Source organism: Polyodon spathula, chromosome 22 (genome assembly GCF_017654505.1).
Source record: "Polyodon spathula isolate WHYD16114869_AA chromosome 22, ASM1765450v1, whole genome shotgun sequence".
Lineage (NCBI taxonomy): Eukaryota > Metazoa > Chordata > Actinopteri > Acipenseriformes > Polyodontidae > Polyodon > Polyodon spathula.
In genome coordinates, this window is record NC_054555.1 from 25,881,641 (window position 1) to 25,905,806 (window position 24,166).

Sequence of the window (24,166 nt, forward strand, 5' to 3'; positions counted from 1 at the left end):
ACACACACACACACACACATATATATATAATATTATTTTCAAAATAATGTGTAGAAAACACAGGAATGAATTGCAATGTGATCCGAGCTTAGTTGTGGTTTTCTTGTCACTAATGACCTCCACAGCCAAGCAATCTAAAATGCAAAACTAAAACATAGTCTCTCCTACATACAGATCATATAACCCAGAGATTTCTGTATTGTACTCCATTGATCAAATAGACAATTTCATGTCCAACAATGTGTGATAATTGACCTGGAATTACACAGTAAAGTTGCTGTCAGGGTGAGAAGTGCCTTTGGATACTACTTCAATTCCAGGTCCATTATCACCGAAAACCTGCCCTGGGCCTCATTAAACCAATATACCAACAGTAAAAGCTAGCCCTTCCATTAGTTAAGAAATGAAGTAATAATTCATTTGACTTACGTCCAGTGATTCGCTTCGAACATTGCCTTCACACTCCAGCCAGAGCCGAACATATTTATAGTCTTTGAGAAGCAGTCATTGTAGATTAGGCCAGTGTACACAGAAAAAACTCCCATTAATAAAATAATATATCTTCCTTCAAAAAATGTGTTCCATATCTGTTAATTAAAAAAACAGATGAATTCATAAATTCAAGATTTAATGGTTGAATATCCACTAAAACTCAAAAGGTAGGTATAGCATCAAAATCAATATGGTCCATGTGAACGCATGTATAAACTTAGAACTTGCATTGTCTTCATTAAGTAAAGCATACATAAATCATAAAAAGGCTTGTTATCCAATAATACTTTAGCAATTAATCCAAAAAAAATACTGCATTTTTGTGAAGTACATTACACTTATGTTGCCCCAGTAACAGTGCTGTGTAAATTACCACAACACACAAGCGAAAGTAAAACTATTAAACACATTTTACCTCATTTCTTGTTTTCTTTAGTGTGGGATTGTTTTCAAATACAACCATCCACAATGAAAACAGAGCCATTATTATTCCATGTCCGAAGTCTCCAAACATCACAGCAAAGAGGAAGGGGAATGTGATAATGGTGTATGGAGCTGGAAGGATTTAAACAGGATTTAGCTTTCCATCAGCAGTCTGCACCTATCAATTTAAAAATCACAGCACTGCAAGCCATAATGGGATCTGAACTGGAACCACACTGACAAAGAATACAAAAAAAGGGCAAACTAAAACTACTTTTACATAGCCATTTACATCCACAACTACTGAACAATAAATAATGCTACATTTAGAAATACTGAAAGAAATGTAATAAGTAACGATAGACGTTTTGATTGAACGTTGCTCCATCTTGTAGTTTCAGATCAAAGTTAACCAAGCTGGGTCCCAAGGTGCTTTCGGCAACAATTACCTGGATTAACTTCTCTGTAATTGCCCACTCCGTAAGCGTCTACAATATTTTGAAATCCTGACGTGAATTTGTTTGTTCTGATGAGGCTGGGAGGTGTTTCTGTACTTGGTATTCGATTCACAAATGACGGAACAGTGGCTCCACTCCTGCAAAAAAAAAAAAAAAAAAAAACAATATATAACTGAACTTGTACTCACAGAACAATTAAAAACACAAATCAACTGCTACAGGCACCAGGCAAACAAATAGAAGCATGTGCCTCTGATCTGTTATGAAAATACAGTAACATGTCTGAATACAAGTTCCAAAATGTCATGCACACCCTAACTCACTCAAGTGTCATTCAATCGTATTACTCTATTGATTTAAAAAAGGGGCAGACCATCCCTTAGTTAAGTTTCAGCTAGTCGACCTCAGGTCCTTCAGTGTGAAAATGAACTCACCGATCCCTCCTCAAGTGCTCTGCGCAACGTCGCCAAGTCATCAACTGGGCACCAGACCTCAGCAATGAGGCATTTATTTGTAACATCAAAGCTGCACAGGTTCAGTATGTGATAAATCGCCTTCATCTTTTTCACCTGGATCACCCAAGTGTAAATGGATTCTGAAGCGTTACCCAAGACCTGTCTCAGGTAATCTTCGGTTCTGTGCAAAACCTTACCAAGAGATGGAAGGAAAAAAAAAATCTCCTATTAATAACACTGACCATAATTGAAATCTGATGAGTTACATGCAAAAAATGCATTTAATTAATTTTTTTAAAATACCAACAACAGCTGACACACACTGATTAGTCAGAAAACCAATACATATTTAGAAATTAGTTAATTGCTTTCATGGCTTAAAAATTCTGGAGGCAACACAAAACACTGGGTATGGGATCCCCGGTGGCTCACCCAGGAAATGCACTGCCATTTGGAGTGCAGGGTGAGCCATGCAGATGTGCTTCCAATACCACTCTTAGCAAGGGTTTCCACCGGGAGCTCTGCATTGGTCTTTGTGCTTTGCAGGGTTAGGATACAGTGTGGGTTATATGCCTCATCACACTTCAGCAACTACTACTGGCCACAAACACCCAGCAAGTCTAGATGGAAACTTTCCAAACAGGGCCCTTGCCTGCAGGGTTCAGATGCCTGGTGACATTCAGTGTTTAGATTCATTGGTTGAAAAGAGGCATCTGGCTTCAAAATGGTATCAAAGGTCATCCGCTGATACTCGATCGTTAAATGAGTTTATAAAAATTGATTTAAAAAAATTAAAAAAAAGTAAATGGAAATTCTTGCACCATTTTGGTTAACTAAATGCTGCCTTTTTCCGTTAATCATTAAATGACTCAATAAGCCCTCCAGTGGCCACACAGCGAGAGAGTGTGTCACAAGTACCACTTATGGTTGTAATAGTAACTTGACTACAACAATAAGTAACACACTTATCATGCAATTTGTGATCACATTGACGAAACAAGACAGACTTCTTTTATCAGAAATTATTGACATATTCCAACTCTGTACAATGGGCTGGGAAGACTGAAGCACAAGGAAGTCATATGACTTGCCTGAGGACACACACATAGCACAGCTGACATTTAAACCCAGGGCTCCTGCCTCTTAGTCCATTCATCTCTCTGAATTTCATTTGTCCCCAGGTTAAACTTAAGTGCTCTCTAAAAGGAGGCTTGTAAAGTTCATAAAGGAAGCGGTGTACTATTCCAATACGCAAACTAATCTAATTCCCAGCTGAACAGCAGAATCAATTAACTCACTAGTGCCCAGATCTACTTTTTCCTTCCAGAAACATTCCAATAATGTCATTATTTACAAAACATGAATGCAATCACTATGATTAATAGTATGTAATTACACAATGCTTTAAAACCACTCACAGTGTGCAGATCCTGTATTCGGATCTTGAGCCCTTCCACAACATCCCTCCTCTCTTCATTGCTGCTGGGGTACGGATAGGTGTGACAGTGGTAACTGAGAAAACCAGCAGGGACACGAACAGTTAAAAACAGAACACACACACACACACACCACACACACACACACACACACACACACACACACACACACAGTGTATACATTGTACTAATAGATCAACGTGATGTACTAACACGCTTGTCAATGATACAAAAAAGACTGAACTGCTTTAAAAACATTAGTTACCAACACAGAAGTAATTTCTACTTGATTTCAGACCGCTGCAATAAGCGATCAGATGGATAGATAGATGTCTTGATATCTCTAGATTCCAATTCTGTTTATAAAATGAATTACATGTTGCATAAATATTTGCACACATGGCCGCCCCCACTACATCCACAGTGCCAGGGCTTTGCATTCCCCAGTGTAGTAGTCTTAACTACTAAGAGACAAGACTGTGGTATTATGTTAGGGGAAGTATTTCTATGTAGGGGAAAGGGAAATAATTTCTCTCTTACCAATCGCATATCTTCTTAACCTTCTGGCCTATTTGTTCACCCCAATAAGAAACTAAAAACACAACACTCTTTGTGGTTTCTCCCTAAAAACAAACAAACACAGTTTTATATTCAAATGCACATATGTACCTTTTCCCTAAAATAAAAGGAGGCTACAAACAGCAAACAGTGCCTCACACACACGGCTCGTCACAAAGAGAGGGTAGCTGGAGCACCAATCAAGCCCTATTTATTCAAATTGATGTATTCAAAATACTGCAGTATTCATCACAAACTTAAAGAAAGGTCTGCATAGCACGTAGGTTTGCATAGCATGGGACTGTTGGAATGAGAGGTCGCACTGCTAACACTCACAGTATATGGATCTTCAATAATGTCATCTATCTCTGCATAACTAAGAATCGTGTAGCCTTTACACACTCTCCACAGCATCCTTTCAAAAGCTTCTATTTTTCCTCTATGGATTAAGCCGGAAACAAATCTGTTTATAAATATAAAAAAAAAAAAAAAACAGTTAAAACAAAATGATAATGAATAAACTCTTCAAACTATTGTTCCAAGCTTCAATACTCCTACTGTACTTCAACAGCTATATTAATATAATTTTAACAAAGAATAAAATGCCTGCACGACCCTGCTACATACTCTGGGTTGAGCAGAAAGACATACTGTGGGTGTATATCACTGCTTATCTGTGAATCCGGCGTTGCCAAATCTTTAAATGTTTGATTAACCTTGGTAGACCAATCTAACACATTTGCATAGTTTTTGCATTTACAGCATTTGATAAAAGACAAAGACCCAAGGGACAGTGATCTGAAACAGCTGATGACAAGACTTCAAAATTACACCAAAAAACTGCATGAGTAGAACAGTGCCCGTGCTTAATTGTTAAGGCAGATACTTGTGTGGCTGCAAGGTCTGGCTTTTTTTTCTTCTATTACCCACCCTAGTTTGGCCCCCATCCTCTGCATGTTGGTACACTCCACAAAGGACTCCTTTTCCAAAGAAGGGAACTCTTCATACTGAGATCGTGAAGGCTCCTGCTCAAACATAATTGTGATATATGAACCAGCAGATACTAGAAACGCCCCTTTAACCTTTCTTCAATCAGGCTGAGTTAAATAAGTGCATGAAGCAAGAAGGCTGTAGGGCATGAATGAATAATCAATGGGCTTGGATAAATGACTAGCCAGTCAGCCTTCCTTTTAACTTACTTTCAATAGAAACCTATCAAATGAATTACACATGAATGTATAACACTTCTGTACAGAGAGATTGCATACCAATAAAATTGTTTTTTCTGAAATACTACTTAAAAGAAAGCATAGCACCAGCCCATTAGTTTTTTGTTGGAATCCGTGTGCACTCTGCTAATCTTCTGAACAAAGCAATTGTAAAGGATTCTGGTAATATATCACTATTAGACACTTTCTTTGATGCAAGATTGTTGAGTAAATCAATACAATTAGAAGTAAACTAGCAAGAACACACTCTGATACATTTTCAACACACATGCATGTATGTATGTGGCTCTTGGTGTTGTAACATTACTGATCCCCATTCCCAGGTTTAGGTCCACGTTCATCCAGCAGGGAATATGGAAAGCATGCAGCTGCAGCTCACAGCTCAGCTGGGAGAAGGGAAGCTGAATCTGGATGATTTACCAGCCAGCATTTTATTAGACAACTACAGAAATAAAGAGAAATGCGTATGCATCATATTTTACCTCTGCATTCCTTTGGACAAAGTTCCTGGTTACCCTCAGCATGTGGGTGTACTCTGTCAGCTCCAAAAGATTCTTCTTCAGCTTTTCTTTATTTTTGGTTACTTCCCTTAACTCGACATCAAGCTTTTGCAGCTGCTCCTTAAATGGGGAATGAAGTAAAGATGTTACATTTCTGGTGTAAAGAATATGCATTTCATTCTCATCACTACCAGTACCATTTAATTGAGGCATGTTCACCCAAACCTGAATCCTATTGCACTTGTAAGTTGTTCAGCAAAGTAACGTTTTCTACAAAATGTAACTTACCATTATCACCATGACATGTTTAGGCAGTGGGGCTACCGGATTGACATCTCCTTCTGGCAGAGGTATGTCTGCTTTTTTAATTTCTCTCAGCAAATAAACTGCAATGTATAGAAAAACGCTTGGTTAAGGCTTCTGTTCAGCTGTAGCATTGCTGACACCACTCTTAATTAAAAGTTTCATAATAACTAAACTGCTGTCGATTTTCTATTATTGTCAATGGGTCCTTGTTCTGGAGTTGCAAAAAGCTTTTCATTACAGAAATTATCAGAAATTACCTGGCATTCGGCCAGACCTCTTTTTGGATAATCCCACTTGGGACGTATTTATTGACTGCATGTCTTACCAAGGATTCTCTCCATTTCTTCGCACCTCTTTATCTCGTTGACAAATTTGCGCTGAAAGGCGTTCATGTTGGGATTGAGCTGAAATTGAACAAGCAAAAACAAACATGGAATAAAGGTGTAACGTGATTTGTCAAGCTGCTGGTGCCATTCAGCAGCCCTGTTCTAGAACTGCAGAACTGAGCCTGGGCAGGATCAGGCTGTCATTCAGTATGCATGAAGGATGCTAACTGCCAACTCAAACTAGCAATACTGCATAACAGCATTAACCCACAACCAACATGACTCCATCAGTAATGAAAAGGGACACAGTTTCCGAACTAGCATTGCTGATCAGGTAGCATTATCAAGTCTAATGCTTGTGGCCTGGCTGACCCACTGTACAAATTAGTGATTTTTTCAGCTTTACGAGAAAAACAACCTCTGAATTCAATTTGCTAGCTGGATAAAAAAACAAAAATAAAAAAAACAGGCCCAGGGATGAAGCTAATAGGGTAGACTGGATTGATTGGACTGCAAGTTAAAGGTTATTTAAGGACCAACATTTATGCTCCTCGTATCCAAAATACAAACACCACTTTTTTCAATGCTCACTGTAAAACAACATTAACTTGGCACTCTTACACTGTTTGTGAACATGGCTGTTAGCCTCAAAGTCACGATAAATTAAACTCTCCACGAGAACCCCTTCAACATTGCACAGCTTAATAGAGTGTTACACAAAATGTCTTGCCCTAAAGTAAACACAAACATTCATTCGACTGTCTGAAGTTGTAGAAAACTGTACAAGTTTAATTGACTGTCCATTTTGTCTTTAAAAACTGGTCAATGTTCTAGGTATCAGATTACTAACACTTGTAGATTACTGACATAATACCTACAGATTACTATAAATTGCAGAATGCACTACAAATATTACTAAAGCAGATTACTTAATCATTATGCTTCAGCTCCCATCATGCCATCATGCATCCAGGGGACCATGTCAGTCCGTTTAATTCAATGCACATCAAATCTTGTTTTTGGCTGACATCATAATTCTGCCCCGATACCTTGTGTATCTGCTAAAATAATTATTTGCTTCCATCATCCTACCTTATCATTTGCTTACGCGGTGGTAACCAGAATATGTGTTATTACCTTACACCTGACAAAACTAGCGCCAGGCAGCCAAGACCTGTCATATATGGCAGAAGCCCATCTTCAGCTGTTTTATAGATAGAAAGACAGATAGATAAACTTTGATTTGCTTGTTTTCTATTAACAAAGAGGTGGGATGAAAACCTTTCAGAAAAAAAAACAATGTTGTTTATAATGTACTTACATCTCTGAATTCTGCCAGTCCCATTTCTCCCAGTTCGCTAATGCAGTCATAAGCGGACCCAGACTGCAAGAAGAGCTGAGCCAAGCACATCTCCTCACTTCTGAATATGGAGCCCATCTTTACCCAGTCTTAGAGATTTTATTTTACATCCAGACAATTCAGGAGGCAATTTTTTCTCAAGGCAAGTATGTCAGCACTTTGTCGATCATAAAACAATGACACGTCTTATAATGCAGGAAACAATTAAGTCAAGACCCGATCTCTATATTTACAATACGCAATAGCTATTACACACTCTCTCTCTCTCTCTCTCTCTCTCTCTCTCTCTCTCTCTCTCTCTATCTATATATATATATATATATATATATATATATTTATATATATATTATATCAATAAAAGTTATATAGTTTTTTCAATTAGCTTATATCCTCTGTTCATCAAACGCAAGCCATAAAAATGTCAACAGTGACATTGAAACCTGAAACGCTAATTTAAATAGAAATTACGATACTGTGTGTGTGTCTCACTGTATTGTATCCTTATGTAAAAACAAAATGTTCGCATTAAAAATAAATCAAAAACAGGCCAAACGCGTATGCAATTTTGACACGTCGAAACGACTGCACGTTTTCATTTAGTTTGTTCTAATTACAAAGATTTTAAACCTCTCGAGTGTCATTTCTTTTTGCTTGATATTTTTCTGTCGCTCAGTCTGTTTCACGTCGTTTCCAGATCGTCATTTTCACAGACTGGTGACCAGAAGCAGGGTCAAGACTAGGATGTGTTACTGGTGGCCAACCGCATACTTCCTCGGGGTTCGAAAAAAATACCACTAGGTGTCACAATTAAGCAGGCCGACCGAAACGCGCCTAGTAAAATAGTAAAAATAAATAAAAAAAATCAAACACCTCTCATTTGTTAAACACCCTTGGGTACCACGCGCTTGGTTAAACCTTTTGGCAAATCCAGAATGGAAAGTCTCTCCTACTTCTACAGCTGGTTTAAAAAAAAAAAGTTTTATTTCAAATCCTAACTTTTATGTTTTCCATGTAATAATGACAGAATTATCAGAAGTAGAAACTTTACTTGCTAAAAAAAAAAAAGTGGGGGAGCACATTTAAATGAAAAAAAATTTAAAATTGTTTGACAAAGAATACTATCAGATTCACCAAATATAAGTGGAGTCACTTTTGGAATAAAAAATACACTACTTTTTTATTCTAAAAGTAAAACAAATATAAAAGTGTATTCTAAGTTAATATGTATTTTTTATCCCTCTGAGATCATTAATCCATTCATTGGCATACACTGAACCTTATAGAAGCTGCTTGCACACAGTTTTGCATCTATAGAGAGAGAGCTGGGGGAGATGTGTGCTCCAGCAGTATATATTTATCCTTGTGAAATGAATAATTATAATAGCCGCTCACTCCTATAACTATCCTGCTGTAGAAAGAAGAAACCAGTGAAAGGTCTTACCATCGTACTGCCCAAAAGTCTCAAAGATCTCATCTTGTCATTCTCCAAAGAGCTTATTGCGCCACCTTCTGGATCTGCTTTTTTTGGAGCTGTCTCCCTTTCCTGGAGACTTCTGGAACTGAAGGAAGCAAACACACCCATTAGGGGATTTTCTAGAGTGAATCACTGTGGAAATAAGACTCTCGTTGCATAGCAGTTTGATCAATTCCTGGTTTTACTATGATTTTAATAAGACATGCCTGAGCTTGTTAGCTGTACACCGTGGCTAATCAAGCTTGTAAAACCTGGAATGGGTGAAAGTGCAGGGTTAGACTGACCTGTTCCTCTTTCATCCACTGTAGTGTATCTTGAGGTGTTACACCTGCTCGATTTTGCATCTCCATAGCAACAGGACAGCGTTTTCTTAAAGGGACCACCAGGTCATCATAGTTGAAGAAACAAAAGGGACGTTTGAAAGAACAACAATGACAGTTACAGACATACAGAGTTCTGCTGCTACAATTGAGATGTAATAATTGTTCTCTATAGCTTTGTGTCTACCTAGCTTTGAGCTTGCAATGAGAATCCTTGTTGTTTAGCCATGGTCTTTTCCACATGTGTGCGTCACAACATACTCCTCTTGCCATGCTTGAGTGTCCTGTTCGCTGTCAAGTGTAACGGGGTATCCCCTTTGCGGTCTTCGCTCAAAGGGTCTGTGCCCCATTTTAACAGCAGCCTGAGCACAGCATCGTCCCCCAGCGAACAGGCCAAGTGAAGAGGGGTGCGTCCCTTACTCCCCTTCGTGAAATTCAGCTCAATGTCCAGGTGTTTACGCAGATAGGATTTCAGCTTCATCAGACTGCCTTCCTCCACGTATCACAACATTCGCTTCTGCTTCCGAGAGGCCATGGATACGCTGCGTGGGGTGTACAGGGGTAACATTAACAGTAATGAAAGCCTAGGCTATCCTCGCATTAATGACATTACAGTCAGGCTAGAAGATATATGTTTTCTTAAATACTGCACTTTGACACATTCTTATCAAGGATGACCAGCCAGAAGTTAAACCAGGTGCTTAGGGTTAACATGAACACACATGGGAATGTGTCACTGATTCACTGGCATAGACTTCAAGCAAACTGTACATAGCGTGTCGTGCTACAGAGTTCAATTAAATGCAATTAGCAACATTTCTGTCAACATGTCGGGAATCAAGTTCTAATAATAAATCGTGTCAGTCACTTGGTAATTTACGTCTGCGGGCTTCAAATGACGTTTCCTGTACCCAACAAGACATCCCGTCACCTATAAATACACCATGCCACATAACCAATGTTTCCAACCCCAAACGTGGCTTGTAGCTCAGTCCTGGAACTGTGCAGTGGAGCCTTATTTATAAATCATCTGGGATTTTGGTGAATTAAGTATAAGTAACATCACATTTCTTTTTCTATTGTTTGGTTTTGTTATAGGTTTTGGTATAGTCTTGTTGACAGAGTAAACAGTGGGGTTTGCATGTTCTGACGAAACCACAATTCCCAAACACAAAGCGGGTAGACGTCTCTACCTGACTGTGAAGAATGCAACACTACGTTCCTGACAAAACTTACTTGACTGAAACAACGAAGGAAACACATTTGGTTCCTTATCTAGGGTGTAATAGGAAGTACACAGAGAATGCAGCAGAGACGTGTGGGTTGTGCATGAGATTAGAAAATAAATTATACAGACATCAAAATAAAAGACATATAAAAAATGTTTTAATAGTTTTATACTCTGAACATGAAAACCTCAACACCTTTCCGTGGCAAAAAGACATTTAATTATTTCAGTTTTTAATTCTGAAATTAAATTAATCTAACTTTATTATTATTATTATTATTATTATTATATTATTATTATTATTAACATAAACTTAAGAAAGATGTCCAAAACACATGTGATCCAAATATGTTTTAGATTGTGAAACACACATATAGGCAACTTGTGGATGCAGTAAACCGAACTGTGCAGTAGTGTGCACACAAGGTACCAAGACATCCACGTGCAGTTGGGGTCTAAGAACTTTCTAGTGGACTGGATCCTTATGGGATGGAAATCAAATCCACATGCAAAACTAATTTCCATTGAGATGTAGCCTGTTTAAGTTAGTCATAAGTCTGCAGGCACCGACTCTGCGCTTCTAAACCACAATGTTGGATAGTACATCATTTCTATAAGCATTCTAAAGTTACAGAAATATACAGATTGTGTGCATACGGAATATCAGATGGTCAAGAAAAACAAGAGTTTTATGTTTTTGAAAAATATATTTATTAAATAAGAGAACCACCAAGGTACCTTAGCCAGAAAAGAAAAAAAAAATACAAACAACCAATATCCACTTATAGTACAGATATATTCCATTGAGCCATGATATCACACTTAGTTCACTTCTGAATGTTCATAACAGTTTTTGGTTGAAGGTCATGTAGTTGGTTTGAGTTTCTTTTTTTTAGCTTTCATGGCATGTGGCAATGCAATCTTGAAGGCAGTCCTAGAAAGAGGACACAGACAGGTTTACATCGTGTACAACAACATTACAAAACAGAATTGCTAAGGTTGATATTCACTCGCACGTGGTGCAGATGGGGCTGAAGTTGCAGAATACTTTAAAACAAATACAAAAAACCTCAGTTAAAAACATAATTAACAGGAGGCATTACAAAACGTAGATAATTCATTTAAGTCCACTGAAGTGCACCTTAGCTGTTCTTTAAAAATAGGAGTGCTTATCTTGTTTTGGGGGGGGGGTGTGCACATTTTGCATTGATGTGTCTGAGACCTACTTGATAAGCAGACTGAACACACGTATCCGATCTCAATGAGGTTTCGATGGCAGAAGCAAGCTGCCCTGTAGTCTACATGCACTGGCGGTGGAAGAACGAGCTGGGACCTCTGATCAGTATCAGGAAGGTAAACCCACTGCATTGGACGAGAAACAACACAAGGAACGATTAAAGATTACTTTAAGACTGCTGTTCTGTGTTGAGTACAATGACCTGTTTCTGACTAATTCAAATCAATATATGTATTTAGGTTTACAGTGTTATAATGAAGTGGGAGATACCTTCAGATTTCCCCACCCACAGTTAACCCTTTGACTGTGTAACTGGGCAAGTGTTTACTCAAGTCTTAAATTGCCTCCTATTTTTCTAAAAGATATTCTATGTTAATGTTACAAAATGAAAAATAAAAACAGTTTTGTAAAATAATCATTTTATTTTCTGCTTATATAAAAAAAACTCAAGAGTTCATTTAAGAGTAAACAATATGAAAATATGCCCTATTGTTTTAAGATACCCACCAGTAAATACTGTGCCAGAGCCATCTTCTGTGGTACTTTCAGATATAACCCTCCTGTTATGTCACATGCCTGAAACATCAACATATTAAAATCAATATAGTTAACACTGAAACAAACCTGTACTCTTTAATGCTATCAATGTACCATATACTTGTTAGAAAATATGTGTGTGTATGTGTGTGTATATATAATATATATATATATATATATATATATATATATATATATATATATATATATATATTATATATATATACCCTGCTGCAGTAGTCCCGAGTCAGCGTCTAAAACACAGGCATCTATTGATACGCTCTGAAACAGAAAGGCAAGGTTTGCAATTTAGTTAGAATGCACAACCAGAGTACCATTTTACCTTACACTGTCAATTAAACAAAAAAAAACATGTAAGGCTTTTCAGCAATACCTGCTTTTGTGCTGCAAAGATTACATTCATGAAATTCATGTATTGTAAAGCAGAATCGTCTGCAGCCTTGATGACCTGAGGCACAAAAAATAAATACAAAAAAAAAAAGTATGCAATACAATTATTTAAATTTAAATTTCCAGTGCTTACTAGGGTATAAAAAATGACTGCAAAACACAAATTAGACAGAGCTGACCTCCTGGAGTAGACGTAAGGGAACTTTCTGACTTTTGTTTTACAAAAGAAACACACACACACACACACACACACACACACACACACACACACACACACACACACACACACACACACACACAAACACACACACACACACCACACACACACACACACACACACACACACACACACACACACACACACACACACACACACACACACACACACACACGACTGCGTTGCACTGGAACGCTGGTATCAAGCTTACCTTTCCTGACAGTGGCTGGCGATGATTGCCAGTTTGTTGCTTCGGGTCATGACCAGATGAGTGTTGCTCATTACCATCACAGCGTCCATGCACTCTGACAGCGTGAACTGCTCCGAAGCGTAACAGCAAGAGAAAACAAGAGCCGTCTTTTCAAAATTCAATAACTAGTCAAAAGTATATCTCTGCAAATCCTATGAACTCGTTGTACAAGCTAAAAGTAGTGCTGAGAACTTAGTGAAGAATCTTGAAGATTGTGAGGTAATGGATCTCAAAAGCAGATATTACTGCAGTCATATTCACCAGATATTAAATAAGAATGCTCACTGCTCTGAACAATTTTAATGTCTCCATTAATCCTTCATATTTCCTTATAGAATGTTGTTTTATTCTTAGTCTTTGGACGCCAGGTTGGTAGTATATATATATATAGGGGTATATATAGGGATGTGTTCATGCATCGACACTCTCCCTTATCTTACTTCGGGTTCCTTTTGTGCCTGCTGTCCCCACCAAACGGGATTCACATCCACCACAACCACCAGGAGACTCAGCTCATCATCTGCTGAGGGAAGTAACATTATTCATGTTGTCTGCGAGTGTCTTGATTGGTAAATGCGGTATCAATGAACTAAACAACTGTCAAAGCATCAAGATTAAAGGACACCCCGTCTGCGTCGTTCTGTCAAACACTGACTATGCTTCACCATATATAAACAAAACATCTTACACTCATTTCTGATTATTTATTTTGATATGCAATTGATATTTCCTAGATCTTTTGTATTTCTTTTTTTTTTAAATAATAATAATAATAAATAATAATAATAATAATAATAATAATAATGGTTCCACGACCAGTGTAGCACAGCTCCCATGTTGCCTGGTTACAGCACATCATTATAGAAAGTTTCTGCAGTCATTTTTTGCCTAACAATCTCAAGACAATACACAGCAATGTGTTACATTTACAGTACACACCACAGACAGATGCATGCAACAGCAATGTTAGCCAGATTACAAGCAAAACAAAATCAGCGGTTAATAAAAGACAATAACACTTACCAGAAGCCATGTCTGTCAAAACTCTTTCTTTCTCAAATCGGACAGCATCTCAGTATCACTCATAGTGGGTCGCAGGGTGGGAACGTCATTAACCAGCGACAACTGGAAACCAAGCTTGTGTTTTATTTATTTTTTAATAGCTAACCTAAAAGCGTTTCAAAAGGTAATTTTTAAACATATTTTAACACAATTATGTTACACGGATAAAGTGGAGTTTCAGAATATCAAACTGTAAAACGTGATCTATTCAGCGTGTTGTTTTGAAGCACGGAAGAACCTCCCAGCGTGTCCGTCTGCCAATTCAATTCTCTGTTAACAGAACGTTTTCTTGCAGTTATAAAAACTAAAAATCATGTTATTTGTGTTTGAGCGGTGACAAATAGTTGAGGAAAGAATCTGTAATAAACAGTATAGAGTTTGTTTATCGTGCGATATGAATGTGTTTTTATTTTCGTTTTCTGCTCTGTGGGTAGGTTGCTGACCAGATCCTACACGAGAGGAATATTACTGGTGTGTTCTTTGCTTCAGGTTATAATTATTGCTGTGATCGTCTGGTGGAAAAGGCTAAATACAAATTTGAAGACATGGATGACAAAGGTATGGTAATCTGATTCATCAGTGTAAGCTTCTAATGGTTATTCGATGTATTGTAATGATCTAGGTAATTATTTGCTGCCTGTAATGTAATATACAAATTTGAATAATCCTTATAAATTATCTTCGGTTTTAATCCTGTGTTTTTGAAATGAGGTTTGTTTTGTTGTTTTGTAATGAATGCCTTGATACGTGTTGGCAAGGTGGCACATCCCTTAGCCATTGCATCACCCAAGCACAGCTGGAGATTGGCAGAAAGGACCTGTGCTAGTATTGTACCAGCATGCCAGGAGAAAAGTATGTGTCTCCGGGGTAGTGGGTACATGAGCTTGTCCTGTAGCTAGTCTTCTTTTATACAATTACCTTGCTGTTACTAGAATGGGTAGGTGCCAGCAAGTTATCTAACCAGCATTAGGTCTCAAATTGAATACCTGCGGGAGCAGATCTGGTTAGCCAAGAAGATGGTCCTGATTGTTGGTACTCGATCAAAAAGAGGGAGGGGTGCAGCGAGGCATGTAGAATCAGTTTGTGCAACGTGGGGCAATAGAAGGGAAAGCAGAAAGGTGGAATGAGTTCTGACGGTCTTGGCTTATTCAGTGTACGTCTGTACTCACTTGTCTGAAATGTATTCTATCCAAACATCACGCAGAATGACCTGCTATCAACATAACATATAAAGCTTTGTCTTGTTATAAACAGACCTAGTGACTGAAACACCAAGCAGTATTTTAAAAGTATTTTCGCTCTTTAATTGATTCAAGGTCTCTGAAGTTCTTTGGAGTCAAAATCACAATTTGCCGTTAAGCCAGTAAAGGTACAGTAAACTAAAAGACCTCTTTCGTTTCAGAGCTTGTTGAGTATTTCAGAAGCCAAATGCGCGAAAACACAGACGTGGCCTCAGCCGTGGCAGCCATCCGTACTCTCCTGGAGTTTTTGAAAAGAGACAAAGGTAATCACCTCTTTATTTTTCCAAGCCATATTGTACAACAGCTTTTTAACACAGCCCCTCACTGCAAAGCCCACTGTTGTTTGTTCCAGGTGAAACGATTCTAGGCTTGAGAGAGAACCTGACTAAAGCTATCGACAAGCTGACAAGTGTAGACTCCTCGGTGGCCGTGTCTTCCGGAGGGGAGCTATTCCTTCGCTTCATCAGCCTTGCGTCACTGGAGCATCCAGTTAGTGCGCTTGAATCGCAAGCTTTGTATTGTTAGCAAGAGCACTTTGAAAGAAGGGAGTGGGGATGGGGGACTGAAACGCTGCTGTTCTGATCTTTTCCAAACTGTTTCCATTCACAGGATTTATCAGAGTGCAAGAAAGTGATGATTGTAAGGGGAGAACTTTTCCTGAAAAAAATTTCACTTTCAAGAGACAAAGTTGCTAAACTGTGCCACACCTTCATAAAGGACGGAGCTGTAAGTATTCAGATTTTTCTAAATATGTTCATTCGTAATATAGCATAGACTGCAAGAATGATCACTCCTATTGTCATAAAGCAGAGCCACCTCTTCTTATGTTGTAAACATAGTTGGTTTAATAAATGCAGCTGGTTCCTTTAGCACAAAGGCAGTGGAAAGGCACTACCAAACCAGTTTTCTTGCAGAGCCAGTTGATTTCTGTATTGTGTAGAAAAGTTGCACAATTTGAAAACGCGATACCATGTGCATTTTGATGTCTTGTACAGAGCATTCAGACCCTGAGGGAGAGTTGACAGTGTAATCAGTAGTAAAAGTGTTTGTTAAATGAGTGTTTCTTGTTTCTTTTCCTTTTCCCCTCTAGATTATACTAACGCATTCCTATTCGAGGGTTGTTCTGCGAGTGTTAGAGAAAGCAGCTGCAGCTAAGAAACGATTCACTGTCTTCGTGACAGAATCACAACCAGACTCAGCAGGGCAAGTACACTTAAATACAATGGAAACTCCTGAACGTGTCAGTGGTAGCACAAAGTAAATACATACAAATACTGTGAAGATGCTGCCTGTTTTTAACCTTGATAATTCCTAATGTAAACCAGGGATGTCCATGCTTAAGTGTTCTTTATGATCTTGCATTGGTAGTTATTTTTATTACAACAGTATTACTGTTGTCTCTGTTGCAGGCAGCATATGGCTGATGCCTTAAGAAAGCTTAATGTTCCGGTAACAGTGATCCTTGATGCCGCAGTTGGGTAAGTTTGCCTGTGATTCACCGGTATGAAGTGTTAGTTAACTGTGAAGGTGGTCCAGCCCCACCCTGATCTTCTCATGCCATGTGTTTGTCAGGTACGTCGTGGAGAAGGTGGATCTGGTGATAGTGGGTGCAGAAGGAGTTGTAGAAAGTGGAGGAATCATTAACAAGGTGTGTGTCTTGGCATTTTGGAAACTTCCATGCTTACTGCTTGCACACCTGGCCAGATTATTCATGTTTGTTTTTGCAGATTGGAACGTACCAACTGGCAGTGTGCTCCAAAGCACACAACAAACCGTTTTATGCGGTAGCGGAAAGTTTCAAGTTTGTCAGGCTTTTCCCGCTGAATCAACAAGATGTTCCAGACAAGTTCAAGGTAAAAAAAAAAAAAAAAAAGGGGGCTGAGGTCGGACAGGGTGTCCTCAACTTAACCCACACCAGCGACCCCTGTAGACTGTCCGGGCTTGCCCGTAAGCTGCCCAGAGCTACGTTGTCCTCCAGTGCTGTAGCTCTGGGTTTCAGAGGACAGCGTGTCGCAGAGATGGTAGCGGTGAGCTAAGCCCAAATACAATGGGCAATTTCAAATTTAAAAAAAACAAACACACACATTCTCTGATTTATTTCATGTAGCACTGTTGTGCTAGAAAAGCCTGTAAGTGATATTTTTACTTTTTCAGTACAAGGCGGACACACTGAAGAAATCAAACAATCTTGCAGAGGAGCATCCAATGATTGATTACACACCCCCTTCCCTGATCACCCTCCTCTTTACAGATCTGGGGGTGCTGACCCCTTCAGCCGTTAGCGACGAACTCATCAAACTTTATTTGTAACAACACTGATCATAATAAAATTCTATTGTATTTAATAAAATTTTTGTGACTGACTCTAGCATAATGTGGTGTTACAACTCCTTAGAAGAGAGCTTTTTTTACAAGACAGCTGTATATATATATATATATATAAAAAAAAAAAACATTTTACCCCTCACTAGTTATATCCTATTACCCAATTTCAATTTTTTAGCCATTGACACTCCAGGGTGTGTGGCTGTTTGTGTAATATACACCCTTCTCTGTGGTAACACAGCAAATCCACCACCTGTCATGTATTATTGTTTACATATAAAGTAACACATACCAAAAAGGTTGCTTGCCTTTTATTAGACTGGAATGAGATTCTTTACCTAGCGCACGTGATCATTCCTACAATATCACATATATCAAAGCTGCAAAGAAGCCATCGTGCACTGCTGGAAGAGGTCTCCGCCTGGAGTCAGACGCTGGCTTGAAAACATAAAGATAGCACCTGCTTTGTTGAACACCAGTCTGCTTAAAAATTAGATTTCTCCTAATATATGACTTGGATCCAATAATCCCACTCTTTAGTATTATCCTAAACAGCTGGGTGCAATCAGCTTTCTGCTTGAAGCATGTACGAGTCAGCCCCTGCAATGAATGCACAAGGGATGCATGTGCTGCATAGCTGGTGCTACTTGATTGTAGTCTACATGTTGGAATCGGGAGATGATGGGTCCCAAATTCAATCCAAGTCGAGCCGCTTGACTAACCTTGATCCATTAATCCACTAGATACGAGCAGGTTCTAACTGAAAACAATGCTGGACCTGCACTGGGCTATCCTGGGAGATGCAGTGATCCTAGAACACCAACCTAATGAGCAGTCACCATTTTCTAACTAGAACATTTTCTTTGCATAAGTAATTTTTTAAGTAAAAATGAGGCTTTGTGTAATAAAATCATTTATTGCCATGTTCTTTTCCACTATTCTTCATCCTCTGAATCATCCTGCTCGTGGTCGCCTCCCTTTTTGTTGGTTGACTTCGGTCCTGTTATCACTTGCTTCTCAAAATCCTCCTCTGTGATTTTGCCCTTTTTCAGCTTCTTCAACAACCGAGTGTCTTTGAGCAGTTCACCCATATCCTCGTCGTCAATGTCCGAGCCCTAGAAGCAAAGTGTTTGTAATAGTTATAAATAATTCAAACCTGATGCAAGATGGCCAGCCGATATTAAAATTAATGGCTTTAGCTTGACATGCCATCAAATCAACCTTAATTAAATCTGCTTTTCCCATCCACATTTAAGAGTATAGTTAAGAGAAATACTTTCAAATTGTACTATACCTGCTAATTTAACTTGGTGTCTGAACTATTTTTAGAGGTTTTTGTTTTTTGAAATATTAAATCTTTATTGGTGAGAGATCAACCAACCTATATTTGAGTGCATATGCTGCTGTAATACACCATTTCAAACAGAACTCCAGGTTAATCTATACCTCCTCTCTCTTTCTTTTGTCTGCTTTCTTTTTCTTCCTGTCCTTTCTTGTTTTCTGTTTGGACCATGCCTTGTTCTTGGTAAAATTCTTCCTGACTCTGTCCTGCGGTCTCTGCTGTTGCATTTCTGCCAGCATCTTCTGCCGTTGCTTCTCCCTGTTCTTATCTTTGTAGGGGATGGAGTCTGTGTCTATCAGTTCGGGTACAAAACCTGGGAAACTCTTTCCTTTTAGCTCAGGCATCTTTGGCAATCTTAACAATGCAAAGCCACGAGCCATGCCCGCAAAGTCCAGATCTGTTTAAAAAGACGTCAAAAAAACTTAATATCATAGACCTTGAAAACATTTAAAAACAGCCAACTGACAAGTTAAAAAAACAATTGCCTTTTGACATCAAATTATAATTGCTTACCCTTTACTCTGAAGATGAGGCTGCATTCGTGTTTGTTATATGCTTGTACGCACGACACAAAGGCTCTCATTCCCCTCTCATACATAGCTCTGTCTGCCATGGCTAGAGACTTCAATTTGGGAAGGACATCTACCATGTCCTTTATGGGGGCCATCTCCTGCATTGGACACTGCAACCAGAATATCAAGACTTTGAAACACAGAACACAATGCATACCAGTATAAGAAAATGTGCTATACTAAATATCATACCCATGAAAATCTTACATAAATGAGATTCCACATTGGCTTTCATGACACTAATGGCAATAGCAGTATGCATTTCTGAAAGCAATTTTCTAGCTGTCTAAAAGGCATTTCAAATACAGTTTACACTGGATATACCTCTTTATTCTGTCTAGGAGCTTGAAATTGAAAAATTCACATTTTACATTGTACGATACAAGCTTAAAATATGTAAGTGATCTTACCAGTACAAACTTACCTTCTGGTTAATGGCCAGGAAGTTGACATAAGATTCTTCCATAGGAAGCAAAAATACAAGAGCACTGCCCTGATTGCCAATGCGAGCGGTCCGTCCGCAGCGATGGACAAAAGCACTGCGAAGAACAACCAATCAACCAACCAATCAGCAACTGAGCAGTAATACTTCAGAAAAGCAGATCCATTGTGTGCTAAAATTAACTGCATTTTCAACACTGAGGCTGTCTAATACAGATATTGATAAAGAAAGCCACAACATTTTCAAACAGGCAGAACTCTAACCCAAGAAATTAATTAAACTAAATAAATATGGAGCTAACAAGTACAGTAGGCTGGTAACACTCTGTACATCTCCTGCCAAAATGAGTGCTACCACAATCTGGAACACAGATCAACATGACCTACACAACCCATATGTAAAAATGTAAAATATGGACAAGCAGGTTCCACCATATATACACTAGATTCTGCTCAACAGATTTTAGCAAAGAATGTCCTAACCAAGTTTGGACACAATTGGACAAAGTGTAAAATAGAAATTGGATTGTATTTTTAACCATGGTCATTAGTACCGTTTGCATTTTAAGGACTTTGTTTTTTTAAACGGCTACCTGGCATTGCTTGGAGGGTCATACTGCAAAACCCAGTTAACCTCAGGAATGTCGATACCTCGTGCCATTACATCAGTGCAAACCAGAATGCCACTACAGGAAAGGGACGACATAAACGAGCAGGTTAGGTAAAACAAAGCACACAAGCCATCTGGAAGGCACAAAAACCTTGTCAATACAGCACTGTTTTGGAGAATTTTTTTTATCTCCCATTGTTTTTCAATTGGTGGCATCATGTACAGTATCTTGATATTATACATCTCTACTTACACGCTTGTGTGAGGATTAATACAAGGGATTAAATACAAGGGTTTACATTTATTTGAATTGATTTGGTTTATTTGAAACATGTTGCACAGCCTTACTAAACACAATTCACTTGTTATTACACCAGCATCAGCACAATTCAAATTGTGTATGTCAGGGCTCTTACAGGCCATTTCAGGGCTCTTTCATAGGCATATACAAAATTTTACCTTTTTAACTTCCGAAACTCTGTAAAGATTTTGTTGCGCTTATGTTTCATCTTCCCGTGAATGCAAAGAATCGTTCCATTTTTAATTAAGACTTCTAAGGCTTTCCCGTAATACTCCACACAAGCGCACGTACTGTGGAGAGAGAAACAGGCACAGAGCAGTGAATAGAGGGCAGTAATCCAGTCAATGCTAGCAGTGCTTAAAATAAAATCCGCCAAAAGTGTCAATTTTTCCATTAAAGAATAAAAAGTGCAAATCTACCTGAAGAAAACCAGATGTTTCTCGTGTTTGTGCTGTCGAAGAAATGCCACCAGCAGGTTAAACTTCTCATCTGTTCTGCAGACCTGAACACAATGTCCCAGAGTACACGTAAGAGAACAGAATAACCCAAACACATTCAATTCAGCGTATACACAAAGTTATTCCACACTGTTGTTTAACCTTTTACTGTGTGGGCACACACTTAGCAGCATAGCAATACGATTTACTCTAGTAATAAATACCCATGCAAATTCTGGCAAGCTGTTTGAAGACCTACAAGTTTATTCAATTGATCTTAAAAGCAGTGGAGGTGTTTTTAAAAATCACTTATCCTCTCTCGTCTTAAATATTTACGCATGCCGTTTGATTTTTGATTGGTGCACAAACAGCCTTATTGTACTGATCTTCAGCAATGATCCCCACACAAGGTTAGTGAGGGGCTCTCTCTCACCGTGTAGTAGTTCTGCAGTCTGGCTGGTGTTTTCTGTGTGCTGCTCTCCGCGGCTCCTTTCTCCTTCACTGTGATGCGCACTGGGTTACGCAGTCCGGCTCTCACCAGGTTCTCCACCTCCTGGGTCTGCGTTGCTGAGAACAGGCCAGTCCTCCTCTGCTTGGGTAAATACCCGAGAATGGTATTCAAGCTGCAAACAATGAGAGAGGCACTAACTAACTGCACTATGACTCTTAATGACACTGCAAAGATGCCATTATAAAACAGTGAGAAATCTCAATTTCCTGACCAGCTCTCCTGCAGAGGTGTATGTAAACAGCAGGCAGCTTCTTCAACTAATAGTGTACCTTGCTTCAAATCCCATGTCAAGAAGTCGGTCCGCCTCGTCTAAAACCAGGACATCGAGTGTCTTCACACTGCAAGCCAGGTCCAGCCCATCCGCCTTCCTCCTGAACATGTCCTCCAGACGCCCTGGCGTGGCAATGACGATGTTTCCACTGACAAGAAACAGACCAAGAAGTTCTCAACCCTTCAGATTTGAAGCCAGGATTGTTTCATTTCTACAGGTACGCACGGCACTTCTTTAAACTCTGTCCCAATTAACGTATAGAACATCTTGAAAGCCCCAGATTATGTACACTCAGGGTACCTACCCAAGTTCTTTGAATTTTTCCACATCTTCAATTGGATTACTCCCACCGATTAGAAGTATCCGTCTAAAACACAGATTTGTATTTTATTTTTTAAATAACATTCAAACGAACACACTCTCTCATATATAATAGACATATATATATATTATATATTGTGCTTACCTGAACTGTGGGAAATGCTTAGTAAAATGTTCCATCACTTCATTGATCTGAATGGCAAGCTCTCGTGTTGGTGTAACGACGAGAGCACCAACCTGTAATCAGCCAGGATACAAAAATAAATAAATAATCCTACATGTTGGAAGAAAAAGTGCTCTGAAAAATAAATAAATTAAAATAAAGCCTGTGCAGAGCCATGACGTCCCACCGCCTTCCATAGCCACTTGATAGAAGACATATTGATGTATAAATCAAAATGTGAATATGACACATACTTCATCTCAATATATGTGACGCGTTTATTTAATAAGTCTATGAGTATTACATTATCAGTGCACTTATTATTTACACACTTATAATGGGATAGAAGATCTAACTAGGATATACAAAGCAGAGCTTGAACTAAACTCTTGAAAGCAAATCCCCTGCAGTAAGTAGATGCGCATACCTGCATTTTCTTCAACTTCACCTCTCGCCTTAGCAGGATTTCCAATATGGGAATAACAAACGCCAAGGTCTTGCCACTGCCTGTCACCTATAATAACAATAATGAAAATAAGAACATAGCACAATATAATAAACCACGTTGCAAGGTTTGTACTTAAATAATAACTTACCGCTTCAGCCGCCACGTCTTTATTCTTCATAAACAGAGGGATGCACGCAGACTGTAAAGAAATAATACAAAATACAATCCATATCAAACGCGTTCGTTGCATTCACATTCGGTGCGGTCGCGTCCACTCTGAACGGGGACCGCAATGTTAACTGCTGCCATTTCACACTCACCTGGACTGGGGTCATGTGTGTAAATCCCAGCTCGTCGAGAGTTTGAAAAATCTTTTCGTTGAGTTTAACAGGTAAACTTCTCCACGTGCCCTCCGTCACATTCTCCATCTCTAAAATACAGCTGCAGAAAAAGAAATCTTCCAAAACACGCCGCCTCAGCTTCCTGTCCGTACTGCTGTGCGGCGTCTCAGCAGCAACAACACCGGCAATACAGAGGTTCCGCTTTGCAATTTGCAGAGGGTGTGTGGCTGCAGGGGTGACGTCAGGGAAGCGCACCTGTACAAAAATGACGTTGTAAGACACATTTGTTGGCCAGACTTCAAAAAGGGCTAGTAGTTTCTACGATACAGAAAATATTGTTATTGATATTAAACAGAGTTCAAAGAGCACATTATCCTTAGCATAGATCTTATCACAGTGTATGGTACACGGTAGCATGGGTATTTAAAGTGATAGGATACAAATATATTTGAGATACTGTGCTTTAGATTTTTTTTCTAAAGTTATCTCCCTATATACCATAGCATTTAATTTAAATCTCTTCTCAAGTTCTACAAATTAGGTGCGTAATCAATAAACCAGAT

The 24,166-nt window shown here is 38.8% G+C and overlaps 4 protein-coding genes across 4 annotated transcripts in view; 1 reads left to right on the plus strand and 3 right to left on the minus strand.

The window, feature by feature from the left end:
- LOC121297044 (V-type proton ATPase 116 kDa subunit a2-like) overlaps positions 1 to 7,817 on the minus strand; it is a 20,854-nt gene extending 13,037 nt beyond the window's left edge. The window contains exons 1-9 of the mRNA XM_041223056.1: positions 7,505 to 7,817; positions 6,183 to 6,261; positions 5,840 to 5,937; positions 5,534 to 5,671; positions 4,753 to 4,847; positions 4,159 to 4,285; positions 3,805 to 3,887; positions 3,247 to 3,340; positions 1,808 to 2,020 (exon numbers count right to left, since the gene is read on the minus strand). Coding sequence (XP_041078990.1) covers positions 1,808 to 2,020; positions 3,247 to 3,340; positions 3,805 to 3,887; positions 4,159 to 4,285; positions 4,753 to 4,847; positions 5,534 to 5,671; positions 5,840 to 5,937; positions 6,183 to 6,261; positions 7,505 to 7,621 — 1,044 coding nt within the window. The 5' untranslated portion in view covers positions 7,622 to 7,817. The remainder of the gene's footprint in view (positions 1 to 1,807; positions 2,021 to 3,246; positions 3,341 to 3,804; positions 3,888 to 4,158; positions 4,286 to 4,752; positions 4,848 to 5,533; positions 5,672 to 5,839; positions 5,938 to 6,182; positions 6,262 to 7,504) is intronic.
- Positions 7,818 to 11,319: 3,502 nt separating this feature from the next.
- Positions 11,320 to 14,226, minus strand: gtf2h3 (general transcription factor IIH, polypeptide 3). Its single transcript, XM_041223057.1, has 10 exons — positions 14,028 to 14,226; positions 13,658 to 13,740; positions 13,179 to 13,285; positions 12,876 to 12,900; positions 12,734 to 12,808; positions 12,567 to 12,621; positions 12,310 to 12,377; positions 11,792 to 11,927; positions 11,576 to 11,612; positions 11,320 to 11,499 (listed from the first exon to the last, which is right to left on the minus strand). The coding sequence occupies exons 1-10, from the start codon at positions 14,074 to 14,076 to the stop codon at positions 11,430 to 11,432; spliced, it is 705 nt and encodes a 234-aa protein (XP_041078991.1). The 5' UTR covers positions 14,077 to 14,226; the 3' UTR covers positions 11,320 to 11,429.
- Positions 14,227 to 14,313: 87 nt separating this feature from the next.
- Positions 14,314 to 17,888, plus strand: eif2b1 (eukaryotic translation initiation factor 2B, subunit 1 alpha). The gene is made up of 10 exons (XM_041223627.1): positions 14,314 to 14,403; positions 14,714 to 14,837; positions 15,682 to 15,783; positions 15,873 to 16,009; positions 16,130 to 16,246; positions 16,611 to 16,723; positions 16,930 to 16,998; positions 17,093 to 17,168; positions 17,248 to 17,373; positions 17,675 to 17,888. Exons 2-10 carry the CDS (start codon positions 14,825 to 14,827, stop codon positions 17,828 to 17,830), a joined length of 909 nt encoding a protein of 302 aa, XP_041079561.1. The 5' UTR covers positions 14,314 to 14,403; positions 14,714 to 14,824; the 3' UTR covers positions 17,831 to 17,888.
- Positions 17,889 to 18,141: 253 nt separating this feature from the next.
- ddx55 (DEAD (Asp-Glu-Ala-Asp) box polypeptide 55) lies at positions 18,142 to 23,750 on the minus strand. Its single transcript, XM_041223626.1, has 14 exons — positions 23,583 to 23,750; positions 23,411 to 23,461; positions 23,242 to 23,328; positions 22,797 to 22,888; positions 22,635 to 22,697; positions 22,329 to 22,478; positions 21,982 to 22,171; positions 21,531 to 21,613; positions 21,270 to 21,401; positions 20,794 to 20,886; positions 20,184 to 20,298; positions 19,701 to 19,869; positions 19,292 to 19,584; positions 18,142 to 18,960 (listed from the first exon to the last, which is right to left on the minus strand). The coding sequence occupies exons 1-14, from the start codon at positions 23,688 to 23,690 to the stop codon at positions 18,781 to 18,783; spliced, it is 1,806 nt and encodes a 601-aa protein (XP_041079560.1). The 5' UTR covers positions 23,691 to 23,750; the 3' UTR covers positions 18,142 to 18,780.
- Between the last annotated feature and the right edge of the window lie 416 nt (positions 23,751 to 24,166).

Bases quoted from the DNA above. Each gene is read 5' to 3' on its own strand.
- gtf2h3 (XM_041223057.1), bottom strand. From the start codon at position 14,076: ATGATGTGCTGTAACCAGGCAACATGGGAGCTGTGCTACACTGGTCGT. The intron at 12,901-13,178 runs GTAAGCTTGATA...TGTGTTTTGCAG, and splicing joins GCCAGCCACTGTCAGGAAAG to TCATTTTTTATACCCTAGTA. The intron at 12,809-12,875 runs TGGAAATTTAAA...TTTGTGCCTCAG, and splicing joins TTTTATACCCTAGTAAGCAC to GTCATCAAGGCTGCAGACGA.
- eif2b1 (XM_041223627.1), top strand. The intron at 16,247-16,610 runs GTAAGTATTCAG...TTTCCCCTCTAG, and splicing joins CCTTCATAAAGGACGGAGCT to ATTATACTAACGCATTCCTA. The intron at 16,999-17,092 runs GTAAGTTTGCCT...TGTGTTTGTCAG, and splicing joins ATCCTTGATGCCGCAGTTGG to GTACGTCGTGGAGAAGGTGG.
- ddx55 (XM_041223626.1), bottom strand. From the start codon at position 23,690: ATGGAGAATGTGACGGAGGGCACGTGGAGAAGTTTACCTGTTAAACTC. The intron at 22,479-22,634 runs GTAGGTACCCTG...GTTTCTTGTCAG, and splicing joins GAAAAATTCAAAGAACTTGG to TGGAAACATCGTCATTGCCA. The intron at 19,870-20,183 runs GTAAGTTTGTAC...TTCTGGTTGCAG, and splicing joins TCCTGGCCATTAACCAGAAG to TGTCCAATGCAGGAGATGGC.